Here is a 21,589-nt window from a genome sequence, read left to right as displayed (position 1 = left end):
ACCCACACTCAGTATTTTTTAGGTGAACATTTGTCTCCCCTTCACCGTGCATGTTCTCCCCTTGGCTGCAGTCATTCGGTGGGCTGCCATTATGGCCTCAGGCATTCAAACTCCACCCTCGAGTGGCTGCCTCACCTTCTAGTGAGTCTGACTCCGCTGTGATCCCTCAGCATCCAGGGCGTAGTCTAGCTTTCCAACCGCACTTCTCCACCTCCTCTGCCAGCCTACTATACCTAAGCATTTTCCTTTCGTAAGCCTTTTTTTTTTTTTAACTGTATCCTCCCATGAGTGTCAGGGCCAACATTTGCTGCTGTGCGTCTGACCACAACATCAGGTCCGGGCTTGACGTCCCGCTCACTACTTCCTGTGGGATTCTCAAATGCCTGTACTTAGCTGGCCTGTCGTACGCCTGCTCAAAACTACTGGTGGGGTGGCTGTTTCTGCACATGGACAGAACGGACGAATGCATTATTTAATGCGTTGTACTACGTTTACTCCTCTGTATCTGATCTTATACCCCCCAACATGGGAGCAGCTACAAAGGGAGAAACGAAACATCCAATCTGGACTTAGTGTTCTTGTTTGTCCCCATGAGAATAGTATCAATGTGAATGTTGACATGCCAAGGTTATACAGGCTTCTCTTGTATTGTATTGTATATATGGTCGTGATGATCCGAAGGAATGGTTAAACAGTGGAATCTTCACCCGGCTTCGTAAACCTTGCTGTTGTTTAAATGTGATGATTCATTGTCTTCTTCTCTCTTGTTTCCTGTCAGGTGAGCTGTGACTGTGCCCTTCGTTGTCTCCCTGTGCACCTGCACATATCGTGTGCTCAGAGACTGTGCTGCACTTGGAGAACCCATGGCTTCTGGCCCTCCATCCCCCTCTGTAGGCCGCAGGCTCGGGCTGCTGGAGTTGCTACTCGGGCCTCTGTTAGTTTTGTTGGTTTCTGGGCTGGGACCAGCGCTGGGTCAGAAGGTCTACACCAACACATGGGCCGTCCACATACCTGGAGGTCAGGAGGATGCTGATCGAATTGCCAGTAAACATGGGTTCATCAATTACGGACATGTAAGTAAAAAGCGGCATTTTGTAAAACTCTTTTTCTCTGCATTTGCAGTCGTATGAGGTTTAGAGATGATGAGGAAGTCGAAGTGCTGAGTTCAGACTACAAGTCTTACAAAGTGAACATATAACTGCCTCCATTTTGATTATGCACTCATCGACTTTCTAACGGTTGCATATAATGAGGTTAGCTTTCTGCTCTTTTACAGTGTGTCCTATTGATGTGTCAAATATCAGATTAATTATTCATTTCTGTTTTTATATTCTCATCAATACCCAGATATTCTCATTTATATTTATTGAGTTGTGTGTTTTTATGATGCCTCTGTATAATTTTAAAATTCATTTAGTTGGGCCACACTGTTTGCCCAGCTGTTGGTGAGCACAGCTCAGCAGGAGCATTATGCTTATCTTTGTTTCTGTTTTCTCTTGTTTCCCATTCCTCACCCATCCAAAAATATTGTTAAGAAAATGGTATTAATAATCATAGTGTTTCTCTCAGATTTGTCAGGTAGGAATCTGCAGTGAAAACCAATTTTCAGCCTAAACATCTTGTCAGTGGTTGAATATCATTGATATATATACGGTACATTGTGTCGTGATGGATGTATTGCAAGGAGCTTCATGTTTTTTCTTCTGACTGATTCATAAATCACAACAGTAGTTTTATTCCATCCTTGCTCATTCATTTTCTGTATGTTAAGCATGTGTGTTTGGTTTTTGGTCATGATGGTAGCTTAAGGGTACAACCACAAAAGTTTGGAACTGAGCATGGTAGAATGGGGGATTTAATGAATAACAATAAGTATTCCCTGTGAGCTTCAGTGACAAATTCTTTATTTTAGGACTTCCTGTTAGACCCCAGTGGAAACTAAATGGCCAATTCATTCTTTATCTTTATCATCTCGTCAAAAGCCAAGTCTGTCTTGTGTTCAACAGTTAACCAAGTGTCTTCCTCACAATAAGGGAATAAGACACCAATACATTTTTATTTGATTTTGATATATCCATCCAAACTATAAATGTAGAAGTTGCAAAGTATTAGAATCTCTCTGACTAGTTGGGAAAACCCAGTTTATAAGATCAACTCTTCTGTGAGTTTCAGCAGACCTATTACAGAAAGCCTGTCACAGCACTGAATGTGGTATATGAGCATAGTATATGCATGGGTGTCTGATGATAGTTGTTATGCTAATTACACATCTGCATTTTATTTTATTTAGCAAATTGAGACACCAAAACCTTAACAGGGAACTAGCTGCTCCTTTTTAAAACCCCTGTGTCACCACCTTTCCAGGGAGCAGTGTTCGGTTTGGTTGTACTGGTCTTGACCAGGAATGTTATTTGTGCTGTGAATCACAGCATGCAGACTAATGAGTAATCCTACAAACTTAAATCCTTTAACTATGTATTGGCCGTGAACGACAGGGTAATCCAGACAATTACACCCATGTACTTACACAACTGAGAAGCTGTGTGGTTTGGCTCGTCTCAGCAACTTGCCTAGAACCATGTTATGATCTTTTTAGGGAGAGAAATTGGTCTATAATGTCTGACCAGAGTGAGATTGACGGGCTAGGTTTGACCCAACAACTAAGAAGAAGTAAAAAAAAAAAAACAAGACAGTGATTTTTTTTCAGTGGTTCAGACAAGGGGCCTTTCTAACAAAGCCTAATAAAATGTCCACTTTTAGCCTTTAGCTCTCTCCAATATGGAACGTGGACTTGAGCGAAAACAGATGTTCTAGGTATTTACACCAGCCAGTTATCCTTGTTATTAAACTAACCTCATGAGACAGATCTCTGATGTGTAGTACATTTTTGTGTCAGAGAGAAGGTGGGTCAGAAAAAAAGTTATAACCCACAGCAATGCAGAACATGTGACCCAGTATGCATTCTGTGCAAACTAACCATGGCAACCATTTTGTACTACTTGATATTTTCCCATCACCTACTGTTTATCCTCTGGTGCATGCTAGGCTGCTGACACCAAATGAAAAAGTCAGTTTGAAATATCAAGCAGAAATTTACAAGGCAGGCACCTTTTCATTGCCAAAGAGGAGAACTGCTGCGTGCATGTGCGAGTTATTCCTCCACTTCAGGAGGCTCCTGGACAGTTGAAATAAAACATTTATAAAGTGCACCATCACATAAATAATCATCATAATCAAGTTTCGAGCTGCAAGGTTGATCAATTAATCAGTTTTTCAATCGACAGAAAAATAAATGGCAATTTGATAACTGATGTCGGAAAAGATGCCAAACGTTTCACATTCTACCCACTCAAATGTAAAAGTTTTGTGCTTTCCTACAATGGATAAAGTACCATGGATGGATTGTTTACTGTAAACCGAGCAAGACATTATAAGATGCTATCACAAGCCATTTTTTTTTCAGTGGTTCAGACATTTTATAGATCAAGGGATTAAAATCTAAAATAATCAACTGATGAGTAATGTTAAGTTGCAGCCCCAGTTTACCTTGACTTCTGTATAGACACAGGCCTCAGGAGACTTTCTGACACTGCACGACAAACCTTAATGCAAATGATATGGAACAGTCACATCTGTTCAGCCATCAGTGTGTTATTGATGAATTCTCTCAGTTCATTAACTTTGAAAAGGTGAGCTATAACCACTAGTGACGTCTAAACTAAAGATGCTCTCGTGTTCTGCGCTGCCACGGCTGCAAAACATCTCTGTTCACTGATTAAATTGAGGCATTACTTTAGAGATGGGAGGAAACAAATCTTTGATGCGTACGGGTTGAGCGATGCGTGGCTGGGCAGGGTGTGCGTGCGCTACGAGGCTGTGCGGGCAGCTCTGTGTCTGACTGTGTGCAGGTGTTTGAGTTAGGTATGAGAGCTGGAGGGGAGGATCAGAGGCTGCAGCTGGGCACGGTTTACAGCGGTGATGCTTGTTTTTATTCCCCCTCCACTCACCCTATGGCATCCATACAACCTCCACAATAAACATGTCGGATTTTTATGTTCCCACATCATGATACACTAAGCGTGTTGTCATGAAGGTGACTCTGTCCACATATTTTGTCAACGCTAGGTTTAATAGCAACAACATGAGAGCTCAGTGCCTTACACCACTGTCTGATCTGAGCCACACAGGTCTGGGTTCTCTCCCCACAGCAGGCAGCTGGAATCTCGGTTGAAAAAGATAATGCCGACAAGTGATCTTTGTTTAATTCAAGGGGGGCTTTTAAAGTCCACCCCCCTTTTATCTCTTCTTCCCTTCATTTGAACTGAGATACAATAGATGATGCCACATATAGGAATATTAATGTGCCTGAAATGAAGTGGACATTCGGTTTAAAAAATAAAAGGTTGCTGTGACCATGTGATATGAAAATGGATTACACCTCTCACTTTGACTCAGGAGAATGGGGCCATTTTCAGAAAAAAAAGTTAAAGTAATAAAATTATGAAACGGCTGACTCACTCAGCGGTAAATGGGAATTAACTGCCATCTTGCATCTCCGGGTGGTTATTTTACATTTTAAAGACCTTTCTTGCCCACATCATCAGTCTTGCGCTGCAGGTTTTATATTCTAAAAGGGGAACTTAAGAATTTGTAATGAGTCCTGTTTATTTGCACCTTTATTACACCAGTGTTTGATAAAAAGTGGGATGGGAGTAGAGGAATTACCAACAAATTGAAAATGAATACTACCTGATCTGGATCTGCACCAAAGTGTAATGGGTTCTGACCCATACTGCATCCTTCCATCATCCAGTAGTTGTTGTTGTAAAATGCTACTAATTAACAGACAAACAAATGCTGATGAAAACGTACCCTCTTTGGTGGACGTAATTACGCAACAAAGGTGAAGTCAACCGCAGAGAAGCAAATGCAACATGAGGAAATGTTGTGTAAGAGTTGTCTGGTGCATAATTTCCCAAGAATAATTTGTTTCCTGCTTCCTCCTCCCCTAGTATGAAGCAGATAGCTGGTGTTCATTCGTGGTAAAAAAAAAAAAAGAAACTCAGAAGTACGCAATGTAATATTTTCTATATAAATATTTTTTCATCTTGACCAGAGGCAGTTGAAAGAAATGTGAAAAATAAATAGACAACCGTTTCTATGCTCACTTCCAAGTAAAAATGTTTCTCAGAAACGTGTCACTTCCCTTCTTCAGAACAGTGGTGTCTGTCACTGGTGGTGGATTAAAAACGGCTGTGGTCACACGACTGGTCTGTTCTCACGAGATTCCTTCAGAGCTTTTTCTCCAGGTCCACCAAAGGGCTCTGCATGTAAGGGAGGATTGTGCTTGCAGTACTGTGCCCTCACTGTACTGCATGGCACCATCTTGGCCTATTTCTGCTACATAATGTGCAGATTTCTTTCTCTTTTCAGAAGAGGTTTGAACTTTTTATGAAGATGATTAATATTCTGTTCAGCACAAGATTAAAGGAGGAGCACGAGAGATGGATATTATCTATAGTTCTGATGAAATACATGGAATGACACTCTCCTATCAGTAACTCATGACACAGCATTGCACTTAGAGGCCGCCTCTGTATGAAGTTCACTTTAATCTACTTCACAATTTTCATTTAAGTTCGAAAGATATGGTGTAGGGCTGAATTTCTAATCTCTTCCTTCCACATTTGGTTGGTTTTCCCTTTAACTTTTTACAGCCTACATCAACTTGAGTTCAGTTTTTCTGTTTTATATTCATGTCTTTCCCTCAGATTATATGACATAATTTGCATGTTACTTGGTGCCTTTTAGACTATATTTATACTCATGAAATTTCCAGTAGGAACCCTCTCAGTAATTAGTTTTATGTTTATCAAGCTGGGAAATTCACCATTCCCTTCAACTTTGGTCTGATCTCTATCGAGTTCCACTGTGCATACCCTGGTTATCATTCAGTCACACTTTGCCCTCAGTCAAACATGGACAGGAGCATTTTCTCTCAGTTAAATCTTTTTTTATGTGTTGTGTATTAGTTTAATAGTGGGGTCTGCATGTAGGGTGTGGTTGTGCAGAAATGGGTCATTGTTTATGGACTTGACTGATGGATTCTGCAGCGACAAATTGTGTGAACTGCCAAACCCTAATCTGGCCCATCTCTTGGTTGAAGCGTCATTGCACAGTATAACCACGGTGACTTAAAAAACGAACTATGCGGATGCCGGTATGAACTCCATAATTCTGGTGAACTCAAACAATTTACCGCAGGGGAAATCGAGGGTTTTGAAGACATTTGCTAAGAAATCGTCTGACAGGATAGAAGATGGTTTCTTAGAAGAGAAGCTGCAGCTCTGCATCATATGTGCAGTCCCACACAGGCGCTTCCTGTTTTTGTTTGTTTTGTTCTGTATTGCCACCAAACGTGTCATATGGCAGAAACTAGACTAAACACCCTCGAAAGTCGGAAATAAACTTTTGAAATGTCAAAAAAACTGACCTTTTCATGTTCAACATCAGCTTCATTGAGATGAATAACACACTTTCCTCACCATGTATGCAGCTCTATCAGTATACATTTCCACATGGAAAATGGAGAACTTTTCCTTTAAGAAATCATTGATATAGAGGAAGTTATTGCTCATTTGTGTTGGCTTATATTTGCAGTATTTTCTGCACTGAAGGTCAAAACAAAGATGCGTTTTACGATATTCCAATGTAAACACAAAACGGTCATAAACTTGGGAAGCACAGCCCATTTAAAATATGGTGGACAGATAATTTAAAGTCAGCCTTTAGCACAAACAACTCTAGATATTTACGCGTATGACGAATGTCTTTTTATCGCTATACATAAAACACTTCCCTAATTTAATAAGAACAGCCCAAGAGGGTCTAGGGACAATTTTGCGATCCTGTGCTGTCCCTTTTGCATTTCTAATCATTTATTATATGCAGACCACACCATACACACTTGGATGGAAACCAGCATTACTCTTTCCATTCATGAGTGATGTGTTTCTAACTTACTATACCCACAGGACCTTTCCAGGGTCCTCGAGTCAAACACACTAGCTTTATAGATTGCCACCTCTAAATATTTTATTATGTGTAAGCATGTTTTGTAAGCTGGTTTACTTGTGCAAGATCTTCATTAATCTTTAACACACCACTCTGTGTGCCGTGGCTCTGGCCTACTTTAGCCAATGAGAGCTGATGGCTCCAAACAGAGCGCACAGCCCTATACAGTCAGTGTACCATGTCCCTTGGAGATGGTGCTGCTTTGAAGTGCAGTAATGATAACACAGCAAACACAGTTCAGTGAAAACTGTTGGATTCGGGCCCCCTCTTTGGTATGGGCCCATTAAGAGGCCAGCCTTTTCATCCAGAGAGGATCATATTGTTTTCCATCTCAGGATGGTTTATCAGCAGTGGCCTTGTGCATCTCTGCAGTCTGGTCCCACTGCCTTAGGGGTTTCATGTTGTTGTCAATGGGAGAAAGAGACTCCCTTTATTCCAGCCTCTGGCCTCTCTCACTAAGCCGACCAGATCCAACTTCATCTCAGTGCAGATGCTCCTCTTTGAAAGTTAATAAACTGCAGAGATCGACTTATCCTGTTTGGATTGCTGGAGAGTTCAGTGTTGAGAGGAAGGACTTTGGAGCCAGTATAGCCCAAATCAAACCCTAAACCATTAACCCCTTAAAGCAACGTAACTGACACAGTATGTTGGAATCACTTTGGTGATCATATGAAATGAAAGTACATGAATTGCTTAACTACACATCCTTGGAATTTTTTTCAACATATATTGATCTTCCGGTGGCAGCTAAACATCAGGAAGAAAGTGATTTATCTGTCAGTAAACCTATGGTTCACGTTGTGTTCCCCTTTCCTTGAATCATTGTAATGTAATTTATAGGAAGACCTTGTCAATAGTCATGACAAGGTCAATAGTCATGGCAGTGTCATCAAAAGATGACACTGCTATGAATGTGAAAGAGTGATTTGGTTGGCCGGCAGAATGAGTTTCCTCATTGGCTGTTCCCCTCAAAATTAGTTGTCGGGAACAGTTTCTATTACATAAACAGAGGAGATTTACAGGCAATGCTGCCAACGTGGCTCCTCTCTCGCCAGACTTTTCAGACCCCTGAGGGTTTTCCTAAAAAAGAAACTAGCCACCAATCTAAATTTTGTTTCCAACAAACCTCGCTCCTCTCTGGAGAAGAGTCACTGTTATCGCCCTGCAAGGTTGAGATATCCATCTGCAGGCACACCCCCCCTATGTGGCTCATTCAACTTACCACACAGCTCAAAGTTATCTTTTTACCAATGACACTACAGACAATGTCTTAAACTTGCCTGCATGTTGATTTTATCAGACAGCATCACTGTCATAGAGGAACTCAATAGACGCACGCCTACACACACTCCCTAAAGCTACAAAGCAAGCTGAGCAACAAGAGACCTGCCATCAGTTTGTTTGATCTGCCTATGACCCTGTTCTTTTTTTATACCACCTGATTTTGATCATGCCTGAACCGAATGTCATATCCAATGAACAGTGGGATCTCTGCCCCGTCCTGTGGGTATTCAGCAGAGTTCTCTGACGGCAGACTTTGGAAGTCTTATGATTCTTATATTGATACTAATTCAACATCGTGTTTGTGCAAAACATCACGACTGCAGCATTAAGAGGCAGACCGCCACGTATTGATTTTCCATTTCTTTTCTTTCAAATGACTAAAATCTTATTTTTTAGAGCTGCATGGAGGCTGTGTCTCTGACTCTCCCTCTGACACATGCATATTGACAACAAACCCATCTGTATTGTCAGATGGGCTTAAAACAACATCATATGATCTTTGCGAATACAAATGATGACTGTGTTAATTTGCATATAGAGCGAGAAAGGGAGATCTAATCACAAGTGGTCACTGGAGATCCCTGTTGAGACTATTCCTTATGCCAGATGTGAACTCACAAGCTTAAGGGTGTCCTCATAATACCCGGGCCACTGTTTTTCCCCTAAAAGTTAGGGCAAGACAATCAGATGCTACGATCTGAAATGCCTTTCACATAGAGATCTGTTCTCACTGCTCAGTTTGTCAGGTCATCATAACTTTACCACGGATAACACTTTGTAGCCCTGTATGTGCTATTCGTGTTAATTCATCGTTAATTATTTACCATGAATCTGCATCAGGTCGAACCAATAATGTTTTTCTGCCTCAGTGCCGACGACAGCCATTTGTTACTATTTGAACAAGTGTTGTAGAAGGCAACATCCTCAAAAGACAAATACATCATAGGAATTGGTGTATCTGGAGACAATCTGAGGATGACATAATGTCTGGACGAGGCCACTGGCTTCACTTATTGTGAAGGGGGAAAAAAAACAAATTGGTCAGCAGGAGGCCGTCTCCAGCTTAGAGCAAAGGAATGAACACCCATGTTGTCAGGGGTCCTGGGAACTGCAGCAGCAAAGGCCCAGCAGCACAGTCATTACTCTGCTCCAGCAAAGGGGAGCGATGGGGGCTGGGATGGAGCAGAACCACACACAGGTCACAGGGGCTGTAGCAAGAGCCAGATGTGCTGAGGGGACATGCAAATACATGGGCAGGCACCTCTTTAAGTTTTAAGTATGAGTATGTGCACATGTACGTACACGCGTGCACACAAACACACACTTAGAAGGTGGAGGTATGTAAAGAATGTTGGGACTGAAAATAACTTTTAGGTCTGTTGGAATTCTTCATTTTCTAATCAAAAGCAACATTTGTCATCAAGTCTACACTTAAAACAACCCCCTACTTGTTTAAATAAAATGTATTCAATGCTGTAAAAACATGCAGGTGAGGTTTTCTCTGCTGAGAGATGTTCTGGTAAAGTCGAAGTGCCAAACAAGTTCAACTGGAACAATGAAATGTAAAAAATGAAGGGTTGCGTAGTTCTTTTGATCTGACCGCTTTGTTATTGTCGGACGAAAAAGAAGTACAGTTGGTACAAAACAGTTTTAATCATTTCTTTTTTTGGTATAAAATATCAATTGATCGATCAAAAGAGTAAAAGATCAATTTGTTTTATGAATTGTATTGGATTCTTCAGATCTTTAACCGCCTACTGTCTTTGCAGACTGCAATACTTTTTTGCGACTAAATACGATTTATCATAATACTTGAATTTAATCAAAGCCATCGAATTCAAAACCACTTGAAGTGTGCTGAAGTATGTCAGCAATATTTTCACATTAAAAGCTATTTAAAGTAGCACCCTCGTGTTCTGGTGGTGTAAAGATTTCTACCAAGTGAATATCCCTGGTTCTTGCTGGAATTTTGGCATTTTTCCTGCCTGTTAAACTGAAGTGTTAATGGTTTTATCAGAGGTGAAGGCTGTTGGTTTTTATGTCCTTGATTAGGATGTCACAGTGTATGCTAAAGAAATGATAAGGAAGCAAGGTTTTAAACGCAGGGTAACAAATTTGATCCCTGCACTAACACTTTTAATCTGAGTGGAGAAATGACTACACCACATTATGGAATGAAGACAATTAATGGGGCTGTTAAACAATGCACTTACCCGTCTGCTCCAGTGGCCATGAGATAAGACTCTGGTTGTACTGGGCAACAACCTCCAGTTTTATTATTATTGCTGAGTCCTTGCTAAATTAATTTACATCAAATTTATGTAGGTTTAAAAAAAAAGAAGAGAAATGCTGATGTTCTTCGTGGTTTGTCATTAAATGATAAAGTTTAATATGAAGCCCTTAAGCTCTCACGTATACATATTCATCTGTTATCTTCAGTGGCTGAGTAGAGAAAATTGAATTGTTAAGTTGCTGGCAGCTGGAGCGAGCCATATTGTTCAACACTGCTATTCAATCTGAAGCAGTTGGTTTTGGCTTGTGTGTCATGTCACGGAGCATGTAGGACAGAGCGCTCCTGTCCCACCAGGTCTGTACGACCCAGCCTCTGCACACACACACACACACACACAGACTCCCACACACAAGCTGACCTGGGAAGTGGTCGTTTGTTGTGCAGTTTTTGAAAAGGCAAGCGCTTAGATCTGATAAGCCTTTTACAATGCAAACATTCAGGTGAACATTTAAAAGCCTGTAACTGGCCTAATGGAGGCAGCACTGTGGGAGGAATGCAGCATTTGGGCGGAGCTTTATTTAAAAAATGTTTATGGAGGCTGCAAGTCATTCTTTTTTTCTTTGTAACAGGAGGCCTGCTAAGTTGTAACAGATCTGCAGTCTTGAGGTGTTTGGTTGTGCTGCATTGTAGCAGAGATGCTTCATGCAGATTGCAGATCAGGTGACACCCTCACTCACACAGTTAAACTCTCCAGGACAGCGAGTGGAAGAAAAACAGGTTTCTGTTTGTTACCACGACGATCAAATTTGAACTTGTGCAAAACTGTGTGATAAATGTGCCCGTTCCTTTAGGGCCACCCCAAAATATAATTTTTTTTGGCTTTGAGGCTTCAGTATGAATTGCTCACAAATATTCAAGGCTTGCTGAGGGGGGGCTTCAACATTATAACATCATTTAAGTTGAGCAACCTGGCTGTTACTACAGTTTTCAGGTAATCTGTTGTAGAAATGACACTTGTCGGGGGGGTCAAAGTTAGAATTAATTCCAGACGTCCGACAGATTTTTAAAGGTTTGACTTGTTAGCCTGTTACGTGTGACTGATGCTTGTAATGTGACTGTGCTAAGCTAAACTGCGTCACTGATCTACTGCGTCTTGCGCATGTCTGTTGTTCCACCTTCTGCGGAGCTGCAATGTGAGGTGTGCTGTATTTCCTTGAATCAAAGAAGGCCCATGTACTCAACTGAATGCCAGGGCACTACAGTATGAAGCTGTTCATCTTCTGGTCCTACAATGATGACAATAAAAACCCTCATTAAAACAAATGAATGGATTCAGTCAACAGAAACGCTAGAGTGCTTTTACCTTGAAACAGAGATAGGAAGTTTTGCAAATATTTATGTTTGTGACTTAAGCGACAGGAAGACATTGGAACTGTGGTGAAAGATCACTGTCTATTTTCGTGTGAACTGTGACACGTGGACAATTTAGGCAAGACCCAGACTCTCACAGCAGAGCGGCGGTGTGTGGCTGCAAGCAAGACTTTCTGCGACACACCTTCGACACTACTAAGTTTAAATGTCTAAAAATTATTTGTAATGAAAAAGTGCTTAAATTGAAGACGTAAAATGCTCTGCTTTTCTTGGGTTGCAATGCACCGAGTTCTAAGGGCTACCATGTCTTCGAAGTGGCTGATAATGTCAAGTTGACAAATAAACCCCTCTGTCTTCCTTTCTTGCATTTTGTTGCACCTTTTTGAATTCATTTTCCGGAGCTGTTCAGTGCTTCCAATCATGCACTGCGCAGGCTGTTCCCTCCCTGCTGCACTGCACTCCGAGTAGGTGCTTATTTGTGCCTGAATGTTTCCAGTAATGTTGTGGTAACCTGCCAACTTGGCACAAATGGTTCCTAAATGCACCAGAGATAACAGTTTAGTTATTTTCCTGGCATCGTTTGAAAAAGGGTTTGTTCTTTCAGGATGTCACAATATCTGTTTTATTGATGTGACAGGTCTCTGTGTGACTTTTCATGGAAGTCCTTAAAGGTTGTCTAGTTTGAGCTTGACAGTGGAGTGACACAAGCTCTTAAACAGCATTTCTTTCTAGGTCATCTATCCATGTTTAAAGGAAGTGGAATTTTTAACATCTGTTTACAGTATCAGTTGCTTGTGTGTGTGGGTTCAAGACGAATGTTCATGAATATTTTATTGCTGATGTAAGCTATGCATCAATGAGTTACAGTCCCCCCCACCCCCCCTCAAACGTCCCCCACCTCTTTAGGTGTATGTGGAATTGAATCTCTTGATGCTTCCTATTGAGGAGGAAGCTCATCTCCTTTATTGTGGCTGATGATTTTGCTGACTTAAGTCGTGCTGACTGAATTGGGTGGCTTTTATGTAGTCGTTCTTTTTAAGTGTGCGAGTTTGCTGCCACGATGCTGTTGGAGTGGGAGTCGTACAGTAATAATGCATAACTTGTTTGTGACTGCTGGGAGGAACACTATGCACTCATTCTTGTTTTGTTTGCTGTAGGTTACATGATATGATTGAATATATTTTATACTGTGATACATCGCCTCTAAGGCTGCAACTATCCATTTTTATTTCACTCTCCAAATGCTTAATATTCTCAATTAGGTCATTTGGATTTTAAAGTGATTAGGTGCCGGACTGCTCTATTTCCATGAAATTAACAGTCATATAAAATCTTATTTGCATTTAACACAATGAACTGTGTTGCATTATATCAGACAAAACTCCACATAAATCCCCAAAAATAATTTGGACAATGAAAGGTGCTAAGGATAACATCCCGTTTGATTATTTCACCATTAAACTAAAAGTACATTTTTTTTAATTTAATTTAACATGGATCATACTCACTGATTAAGTGGAAAAAGTTTTGTTGAAGTGAGGCTTATTTTTGGTGATAAATGGTAATATTGAATTATTTCCCAGGCCTAATTTGTGAGATGAAGTGAGTGATCGAGTGCCACTTAATGCCTGTTTACTTGTTTAATTTCACCGAGTTATGCACGGCCTTCCTGTTCAACATGTTCGTGTGTTTACATTGGAGAACCTCCTCACGTGCTATGTGTTATAATGTGAACACAGTCCGTATATCAGATTGTGCGTATGTGTACACCAAGAGCTGCTGTTGAAATGAGCTCTCACAACCCCACAATGTCCAGTTTCCTGCCACATATCGTTGCTTTGCGATCAATGTCAATGTGTCTTGATCCGTTCCTGTGGAGGGTGCTTCAGCTGAGAGAATGTTACCAATGTTTTGGACAGGATACTGTGGTGGCTATAGTTGGTGAGCCTCAGTGACTCGCTCCCATTCCCAGGGCAGCAGGCCAGACAACTTTCAGCGCTCAGTCCCACTCTGCTGTGGCACTGCGGAGGTACTTCTGCTCCCAGGTTTCCCTGAGAATCTAACATCACCATTCCTCGTCTTTTTAATACACTAAGTAAACCGGGAGAACTGCAATTATGGTGCATTTGAAATGGGTGATTCCTGTCCGTGCTGGGCTCAGCTCTGAGGGAGCTTTCCCAACAAGTGGGTTTAGTGTTTAATCCACAGAAAACAGTCAGCCTCCCACTGCTCTGCAGCCCTAAAATACTAGCTGTTTATGAAAGAATCTCTGTCTCCCCCCTCTTTCTGTCTCCCCCTCACACACACACACATAAAATGCAGCCTGAAACCTTTTACTATCCTTTTTTGGTATCAGGTTGGGTCGTTTTTCTATTTTGGGACACTTTCCGTGTTGTCCCAATGTACATTAATCTCAGAGACTGGTACTACAAGGTTGCAGGAAACATGCATTATGATTTGCACAGTTGCAATTGCATGCTGAGCGAGAGAAATTATATGGAACCATGACCTAACGTGGGCCTCTCGGTTACTTTAGTCATTCCAGTTCAGTCATGCAAAAAAGCTAATGTGTAAAAATGTATTATATTATCAACACCTCCCTATAAGCTGAGAGGAAGTGAAACAAATGTGGTTTTAAAGCCGAATGACTATGTAATCACTTGAATAACATGTTGAGCCGAGGACTGAAGACATTGTAGGATTTGGACTCGTGTGGCAAGTGTTTTCAGTCTCGAGGAAATTGTTGCGGTCGGCCTTCCTGTCATTGTCCCAGCAGCGGTGTGGTTTTGGGCTACAAGAAAGCTGAATCCAGCAGTTGCGGCAGTCGGCTGGACACAGACTGGGTCAGACTCTTTAGGAGAGAGGAATTTTCCTCTAGTGTGACCTGAAATGGCACCACAAGGCACACACATACTTATCCAGACATGGGGCACATGAAAAGGACAAAGTAATGGACTTAAGTAGGTTTGGCTAATGAGCTTCACACCAGATGCCATATGTTTGAATACAAATTGAGGTTGTTGAGAGAAAAAAATATTGTCTGGTTCTCTGCCAGCTTTGATATCACAAAGTGAAACACCACAGAGATTACAGACTTGTTTAGCTCTTAAAAGCCTTGGGTTTGAACAAGTATGTGATTACATGTTATTTGGATATTTTATTTGGCTAATTATACCTTGGCTAGAGCTATGCTGGGATTTAAAGGTCCAGTGTGTAAGATGTATGGCAGGATGAAGTGATGGCACTATAAGCTCAATAGGAGTAGCACTCAGCTATGGTGTTTATGTGCAGCTCTATTGTTTTCACTCTCTCCTGCTGGGAAGGAGATTGAGGAGGATGTTTGGACAGAGAATGGCTCTGTGTCCGTCTGTGTACGCCAATGACGTGGAGAACATCCTGTTTCAATGAGGACTCATCCAGATATACAGCATCTGCCATGCCCTGCTTTTTAATGACCACCTTTACCACTGTGCCAATCACCTCAAAGACTTTCCTCACTTTGTTTTTATGACTTATTTTTGTCCTTCAATGTTTGCTTGACATTTGTACCAGCCACACTGTGGTTACTGAGCAAAAGAAGTAACGGGATGGATGGAAAGATTTCCCAGAGCATTCAATGCCAGTCGAAAAAGGCGGTGGAGGGCACGACGCACCGTGACAACAAGCTGTATATAACGGCCCAAAATGAAATATTTCACAGCAATGAAACAGCTGAGAAAGTGAACATCTGTTAATTTTAACTGACCATTGTAGGACAAGCCCACAGGCTCTCCTAAGCTGTAAAAATTAATTATCTGCCCTCACTTTTATGAGAAATTCAATCCCTCCGAAACAACAAGCTCCAAAGACGGTTGGACGGAAATACTGAAAAACTAATGCTATGAAAATAGTCCAGATCAGAGATGCATGTTTAGCTTAACATTTCAGAGGACTTGTCATGATCTGACATTGAAGTTAGTCAGTTGAGAGAGATGGATATTGAGCCCATAATTGCTTGTGGTATTCATCGTGCACGTACATCTCTCTCCACTCATGTCATGTTACTTGAACTGTATTGATGTGGGACTTGATGGTTATTTTTTTCCGTGCCAGGATCACATAATATGCAAGACAATACGCTGCATAATGTCCCTCCACTCCCCGCTCGTTGGAACGAGGGTCTGAATGATATTATTTTTATGCCAGACCCAGCACAGCTTTATTTGATGGCGCTGAAATAAAGGCAGCCATGTTACTTGAGTTTAATGTTCCTTGACAAGGCTGTGACTGCTTTTCATTCTCATAATGTAGATGAGGCCCGAGCTGTTTTTCTCTGCGCTGCTGTCTACTATGAATAATTCTCTGTTGTAACTGCGTTCAACATATCTTCCCCCAATTGCTGAATTATTTGGTTGGAAGAGCTCATTTGTTCATACCGCCCAGGGAATGGAAATTATGAATAATTGTGCTGATCGACATTCACCAAAATGAACACATCAATTTCAGATACAGAGGAGCAAAGTTTTCTGACCCAGTGCGCCGGAGACTCCTATGTTGATTTGTTTTCAATGGATTACAGGAAGTGAGACAGTAAAACAAACCAATCTGAGGATCCAATCCATTTATTCAAAAATAGACTCGCTTTCAACAAATTTCAACTTAATTAAATTGCTGTTGACAGATTTCTTTTTCACTCGACATCACTGTAAATTAGGGTAACACTTTGATTAACGTATGCTCATTATTCTCGGGGCATTACCTGCTCTACTCAGCCTTGATTCAAGCTGCAAGGACAAACAGCACCTGAGGTTTTATTAACTCATCTGTCTCACTAGTGCATCCATTTTGCTCGTATACTCAAAGTTGTTACAAAGACACAAAACATGTTTTTTACATTCTGTGTTTTTTGCCAAAATGCATCCTTAAGGTCTTACAGATGAATTGACTAGATTTCTTTACCAATAAAATATTAACAAAGTTGTTGTATCGTAACGTTGTAGTCCCGCATATACATCCAAGATTATTAGCTCATAGTCTTTTACACCAAAATCACTGGTAAATCCACTAAAAAAGAAGATTGGCTTCTGTACTATTGCCTGCAGGGGAGTTTCAGTCTCAGTTCCCCAGGTGCGTAATGCTCGATGTCACAATTGCAGCGAAAACCAAGACGCTGTCTCAACTCACTGTTTTGCCAAATTATGGGTCATTAGTCATTTGTCCTGGGAGTGATTGCAGATTATATCCATTCCCATGTGCAGACAAAAGCCTGATGTGTGAGGGTGTTATGTTTTTTTTTGATTGCTGCCCTTGATTGCACATCGCTGTGGTCCATCGATGAAACTAGTCGAACTGGTCTATTGCATCCAACAAAGCAGTGCATGCATGACCACTGTAAACGTAATATGAACTGTTGAGTGCATTTGGGAAAGCATAAATCAGTCAACCAGTTGTCATAATCATAATTACATACTCGCATAACTTTCCTCGGTCATTGTCTGAAAAGAGATTCTACAAATTCCTTGCATCTAGTCGCTCATTGTGTTGCTTCTTAAGCCCTGGGTGTAACTCGCTGTGCCTGTAAAACCTACTTAAATGGTGACTGAGATATACAAGGAAATGATCCTTTGCTTACAGGATGTCCTCTGGTTTCTTTCAAAAGATAAATACCGAAAGTGCTTTGAGAAATGATCCATGTCTGTTTCCTGGCACTGTTCATAGTTTTGATGTTGTTATTTGATTCAGCGCTTAAAGAATGTAATCTCTGCAAGGTAGCTGGAAAATGGGTGTGCCTCAAATGGACATTTATGCACTGGTAATGATCCGTTTCTGTGACTGTGACATCGTGTAGATAACCTTCAATAATAGAAAATCATAATTGTCAACTTGCATTGAAATTTGTCCTTGGCTACAAGCTGTTATTAAGACCAGCCAGTTATTAAGAAGTAGTATTATAGAAGATTATATTAATTTCCAAAAAACCTTTTCTCTGTGGCATATTTTAGCACTGAGTATGAGTGAGCTGTCACAGGATAATTTTTTTTTTTTTCTCACCTGTTGCTGCACCTTCATCTGTGAAATTGATGTTTAACCCGTTTCGAGCATGACCAGAAAGTGTGTGTCTGTGTATTGGCCTTTAATGAACCAGGTACCTATTATTGTATCAAATTCACCAGTAAGTCTGTAGAGGAAGCAGTGGGGGGGATTTTATCCAAATTCACTACTTGTCATTTTTCCTCGACCAAGACAAAGGAGGTACAAATAAGTAATGACTGAGACAGTCTCTCATTGAGACAGAATTACATTCTCAATTTTTCCATCATCACCAAATCGACACGCGCAGTGCATACCATACCAAATCTCTCAGCAGTTTGTGGTTGGTGTCATGCTTGAGTGTATTTCCACTGTAAAAAAGCAGGAATTACGATTTTCTTTCCATTCCTACGGATATTCTCCTGCTCATCACACTTTATTTTGAATGGCTTAGAAACAAAAGGCAAACCGACTGTAAAGTTGCTGCATTTATCACCATCTCCTACCCTCCTTGCCCTTGAACAATACACCACACCGTCAGAACTGAGCTGTAACTGATCTCCATGGAAACAACAGTAACAAATGGTCTCGGAGGACGACTCCTCTTCAATCTGTGCGTTTGGATCTTCTTTTGTGATCCGTCTTTCTTTCACCCCACTTTACCTACAGTCCAGTGAGGAGGAGTACAATAATTTGTGGCTTTTTGTCGAGCGAACAGGATCACATGCTGTAATGTGCGTAGCCTCGGGCAGCAGTAGAATGAGAGCTCATATTCATGTGTGTGGTGGGCAGCTGTACACGCTAGAATTACCAAATCAGTAATAATATGAGAAAGATGTTTGAAATTCAATATGTGCAGCAAGTGTAAAACTTGATCACCAAATAGATCTTTATTTTCCTTTCAACCCAGCTTAATGTCAAATGATAATGGCATTTGATTAAAAGAAAAAAAACCTAACAATTCTAAACAGTGCAGTGTTCCTTTGGAAAACCCTCCTGACAGTCCATTAAAGTAAAGTGGCCAGAGGTTGGGAACCTGTCTTGGGTGCAGAGACTAAAGTGGCCAGTCCTCTGTGGAGGAAGATGACAGTGATGAAAATACGTAAGAGAGAAAGTTGCCAGAAAAGAGTTCAGCTTCCTGAAATGACCCCCTTGTTCTTTCATTTGGGTCGGAAGAACCTGTTTGGTATTTTTGTCAAAGAGCAGTGCCCTATCTCTGCTCCAAGAGTGAAGAGGGGAGATAAAATTAGACGCCATGACTTAAATCTTATTAACTTCTGTCCCACAAGCAATCACCCTTTGCGATATCTTTAATTTATGTGTGTGAAAGAGAAGATGGGAAAACGCAACAGGTTATTAATGAGATGGGATATTTGAAGTGAAGACTTCCACAGTTACTTTTGCCCTTGTACACTCAGCATTTACAGCCCAAGTGCTTCTTTGCCAGTTGTAATGCCCTGTTAATTTTATAGCAACAGCTTCAGATACAGCTGTCAAACTCATGCCAAGGACATAACCTCTATGTATATCTCCTAAAACTGACCTGAATAGCCATTCACTCTTCTTGACATGTCTTAAACGAACAGTTATTTAAATAAGAAAGGGAACTCAGATGATGAGACAAAAATATTCAGCTTAATTATTGACTTTATAACTATAGTTTTAATCTCACTGTTTGCTTATTCGTCAGTGCACATTGATTCTGTCAAACCCCAGGATTGTTTTCTAGATAGGAATCTATCTTGTTCTTTCCAGTTCTCCTACCAAGGGTCTCAGAAGCCATGTACCTGAGCTGAAATGGTAAATCTTGTATCCCATCACTGTCAATCTTTACTTCACCCTACGTAGAGCACAAATTATTTAAAAGGTAAACCCAGTCCTTGGATACTCTATCCTTTCACATAAATATGTGATGCTCAATACTTTTAAGGTGTTTCTTTTTTCATTTAAACATCACTAAAAAACGGATTTATCTACTGTTCCTTTAATGTACACATGCCAGTTAAGAGAGGGAAATCATATGCATGTGTTTTGAATGTTATGGCATTGAAAATGGAAGCGCTCTAAAACCTTAAAGGAATAGTGTCCCACTTTGCTAAGAAAGTCTGGCACATAGAACCATGTAAGACCACAACATTTAACTTGATGTATATAGATAAACCCTTTGAAAAGTGAACTTCAGAGGTGTAGCTAGATGGCCGGCGGTTTCCCTGTGTCCTGTCTTTGTGCTATAGTTAGCTAACTAAGTAAGTGTAATCAGGATAATCTCAAATCCATGGTTTGCCAGAAGTGTTCAGAATAATACAAGAGGTGTGTAGTAATAAGTTTAAACACTTCATCACCAGGAATATGTTGGAAAATTTGAAAAACATGAACCGAGGAGTTTAAAATGCGAGTTTAGATTTCCCTTGGTCAGTTACTGCAAGGTTCAATAGAGTCTTATGAGTGTGATCAAATTTCTTATTCCTTCCTGGTGTCAGAAGCAATCGTACTGTTTGCACTGTGATAGAGCTGCCTCCCTCGTGATTAAAAATCATGTTTCCCCTCTTTCCCTTTCCAATGTCACACACATACATACGCACAAGCGCGCACACACACACACACACATACAGACACACACAGACCGACACTAAGTACCAAGCAATGGATGCAGTTGAATTCCTCCACTAATGAGGATGAGCTCATTAAAGCATCTGCGTGAGAGTTGACGACGTATGTGGAGAAATAATCTTTTCGACTGTTAATATGATTATAATGGGGCGACCTTTGATTTCCAGCAGACTGATAATGAAAAGTGAAAAGTTGTTTCATCCAGCTCTCAGAGTTTTACCAGACGAGTATGATTTAGAGAATCATCATGTTGGATTTTCTATGACAATTGGACCAGCTCCTTTCAGTTTTACTCACATTAATTATGGATGTTCTTTGAAATTCCTTGCATAAAGAATTATATATTTTTTATTTTATCAAAGAAATCTGAAAATCTCAACAGATCTGACAAAAAATTAAGTTAAAGATGTGACAAGATTCAACTTTTTAAAATATTAATGACCATTAAAATGTTACTGTTAGAGTAATGAGCAATAGGAAAGTACTACCACTGCATTAAGAATCAGACAATAAGATAGTTCAGAGAAAGGTGGGCTGTAGCAGAAATGTGTATATAGTGTAATGTGACCTGGTTTAAGAAAATACATTCACTGAACCAGCTACTGTGGATGAGTTGCTTTCATCCTTTGTGTCACTAGTGAAGATATCTGTCATGTTCTTCAGCAGCTGTATATTCAGATTCAAGAAGCACCAGAGGAAGAGTCTGCATCCCAAATTCTGTTAATATGAAAAACAGCAAATCCATTGTAAAAGCGTGATCAGCAACCAGTTTAAAAAACGGACTAGTCTTTAATAAAGTCATCTGCCTAATTGGACCTCAACCAAATTGCATATGATAGTGAGTGGAATAATATTTTGGGTGGATTTGAGTGGATGAGCTGTCAACAGTTTTGAATGAAGCATGGGGTCAAATGAACGACTGTCTTGGTCTGTAAATTAAATTTGAAATGATTTAGGACCACAGCTTCAATATATTATAAAAGCCCATTATTCTACAAGTGGATTGTA

General features: G+C 40.5%; 1 protein-coding gene across 3 annotated transcripts in view; it reads left to right on the top strand.

Annotated features, from left to right (window-relative positions):
* The window catches only part of furina (furin (paired basic amino acid cleaving enzyme) a), a 78,458-nt gene that overhangs the window by 7,198 nt on the left and 49,671 nt on the right, over positions 1 to 21,589 (top strand). For all 3 annotated transcript variants that reach the window (XM_061067943.1, XM_061067944.1, XM_061067942.1), the window contains exon 2: positions 779 to 1,073. In XM_061067943.1, the coding sequence (XP_060923926.1) occupies positions 864 to 1,073 (210 nt within the window). In that variant the 5' untranslated portion in view covers positions 779 to 863. The remainder of the gene's footprint in view (positions 1 to 778; positions 1,074 to 21,589) is intronic.

Source organism: Limanda limanda, chromosome 3, assembly GCF_963576545.1.
Source record: "Limanda limanda chromosome 3, fLimLim1.1, whole genome shotgun sequence".
In the NCBI taxonomy this organism is placed as follows: Eukaryota; Metazoa; Chordata; class Actinopteri; order Pleuronectiformes; family Pleuronectidae; genus Limanda; species Limanda limanda.
The sequence above is the reverse complement of the archived record's forward strand: the minus strand, read 5'-3'. Positions and strand labels throughout refer to the sequence as shown.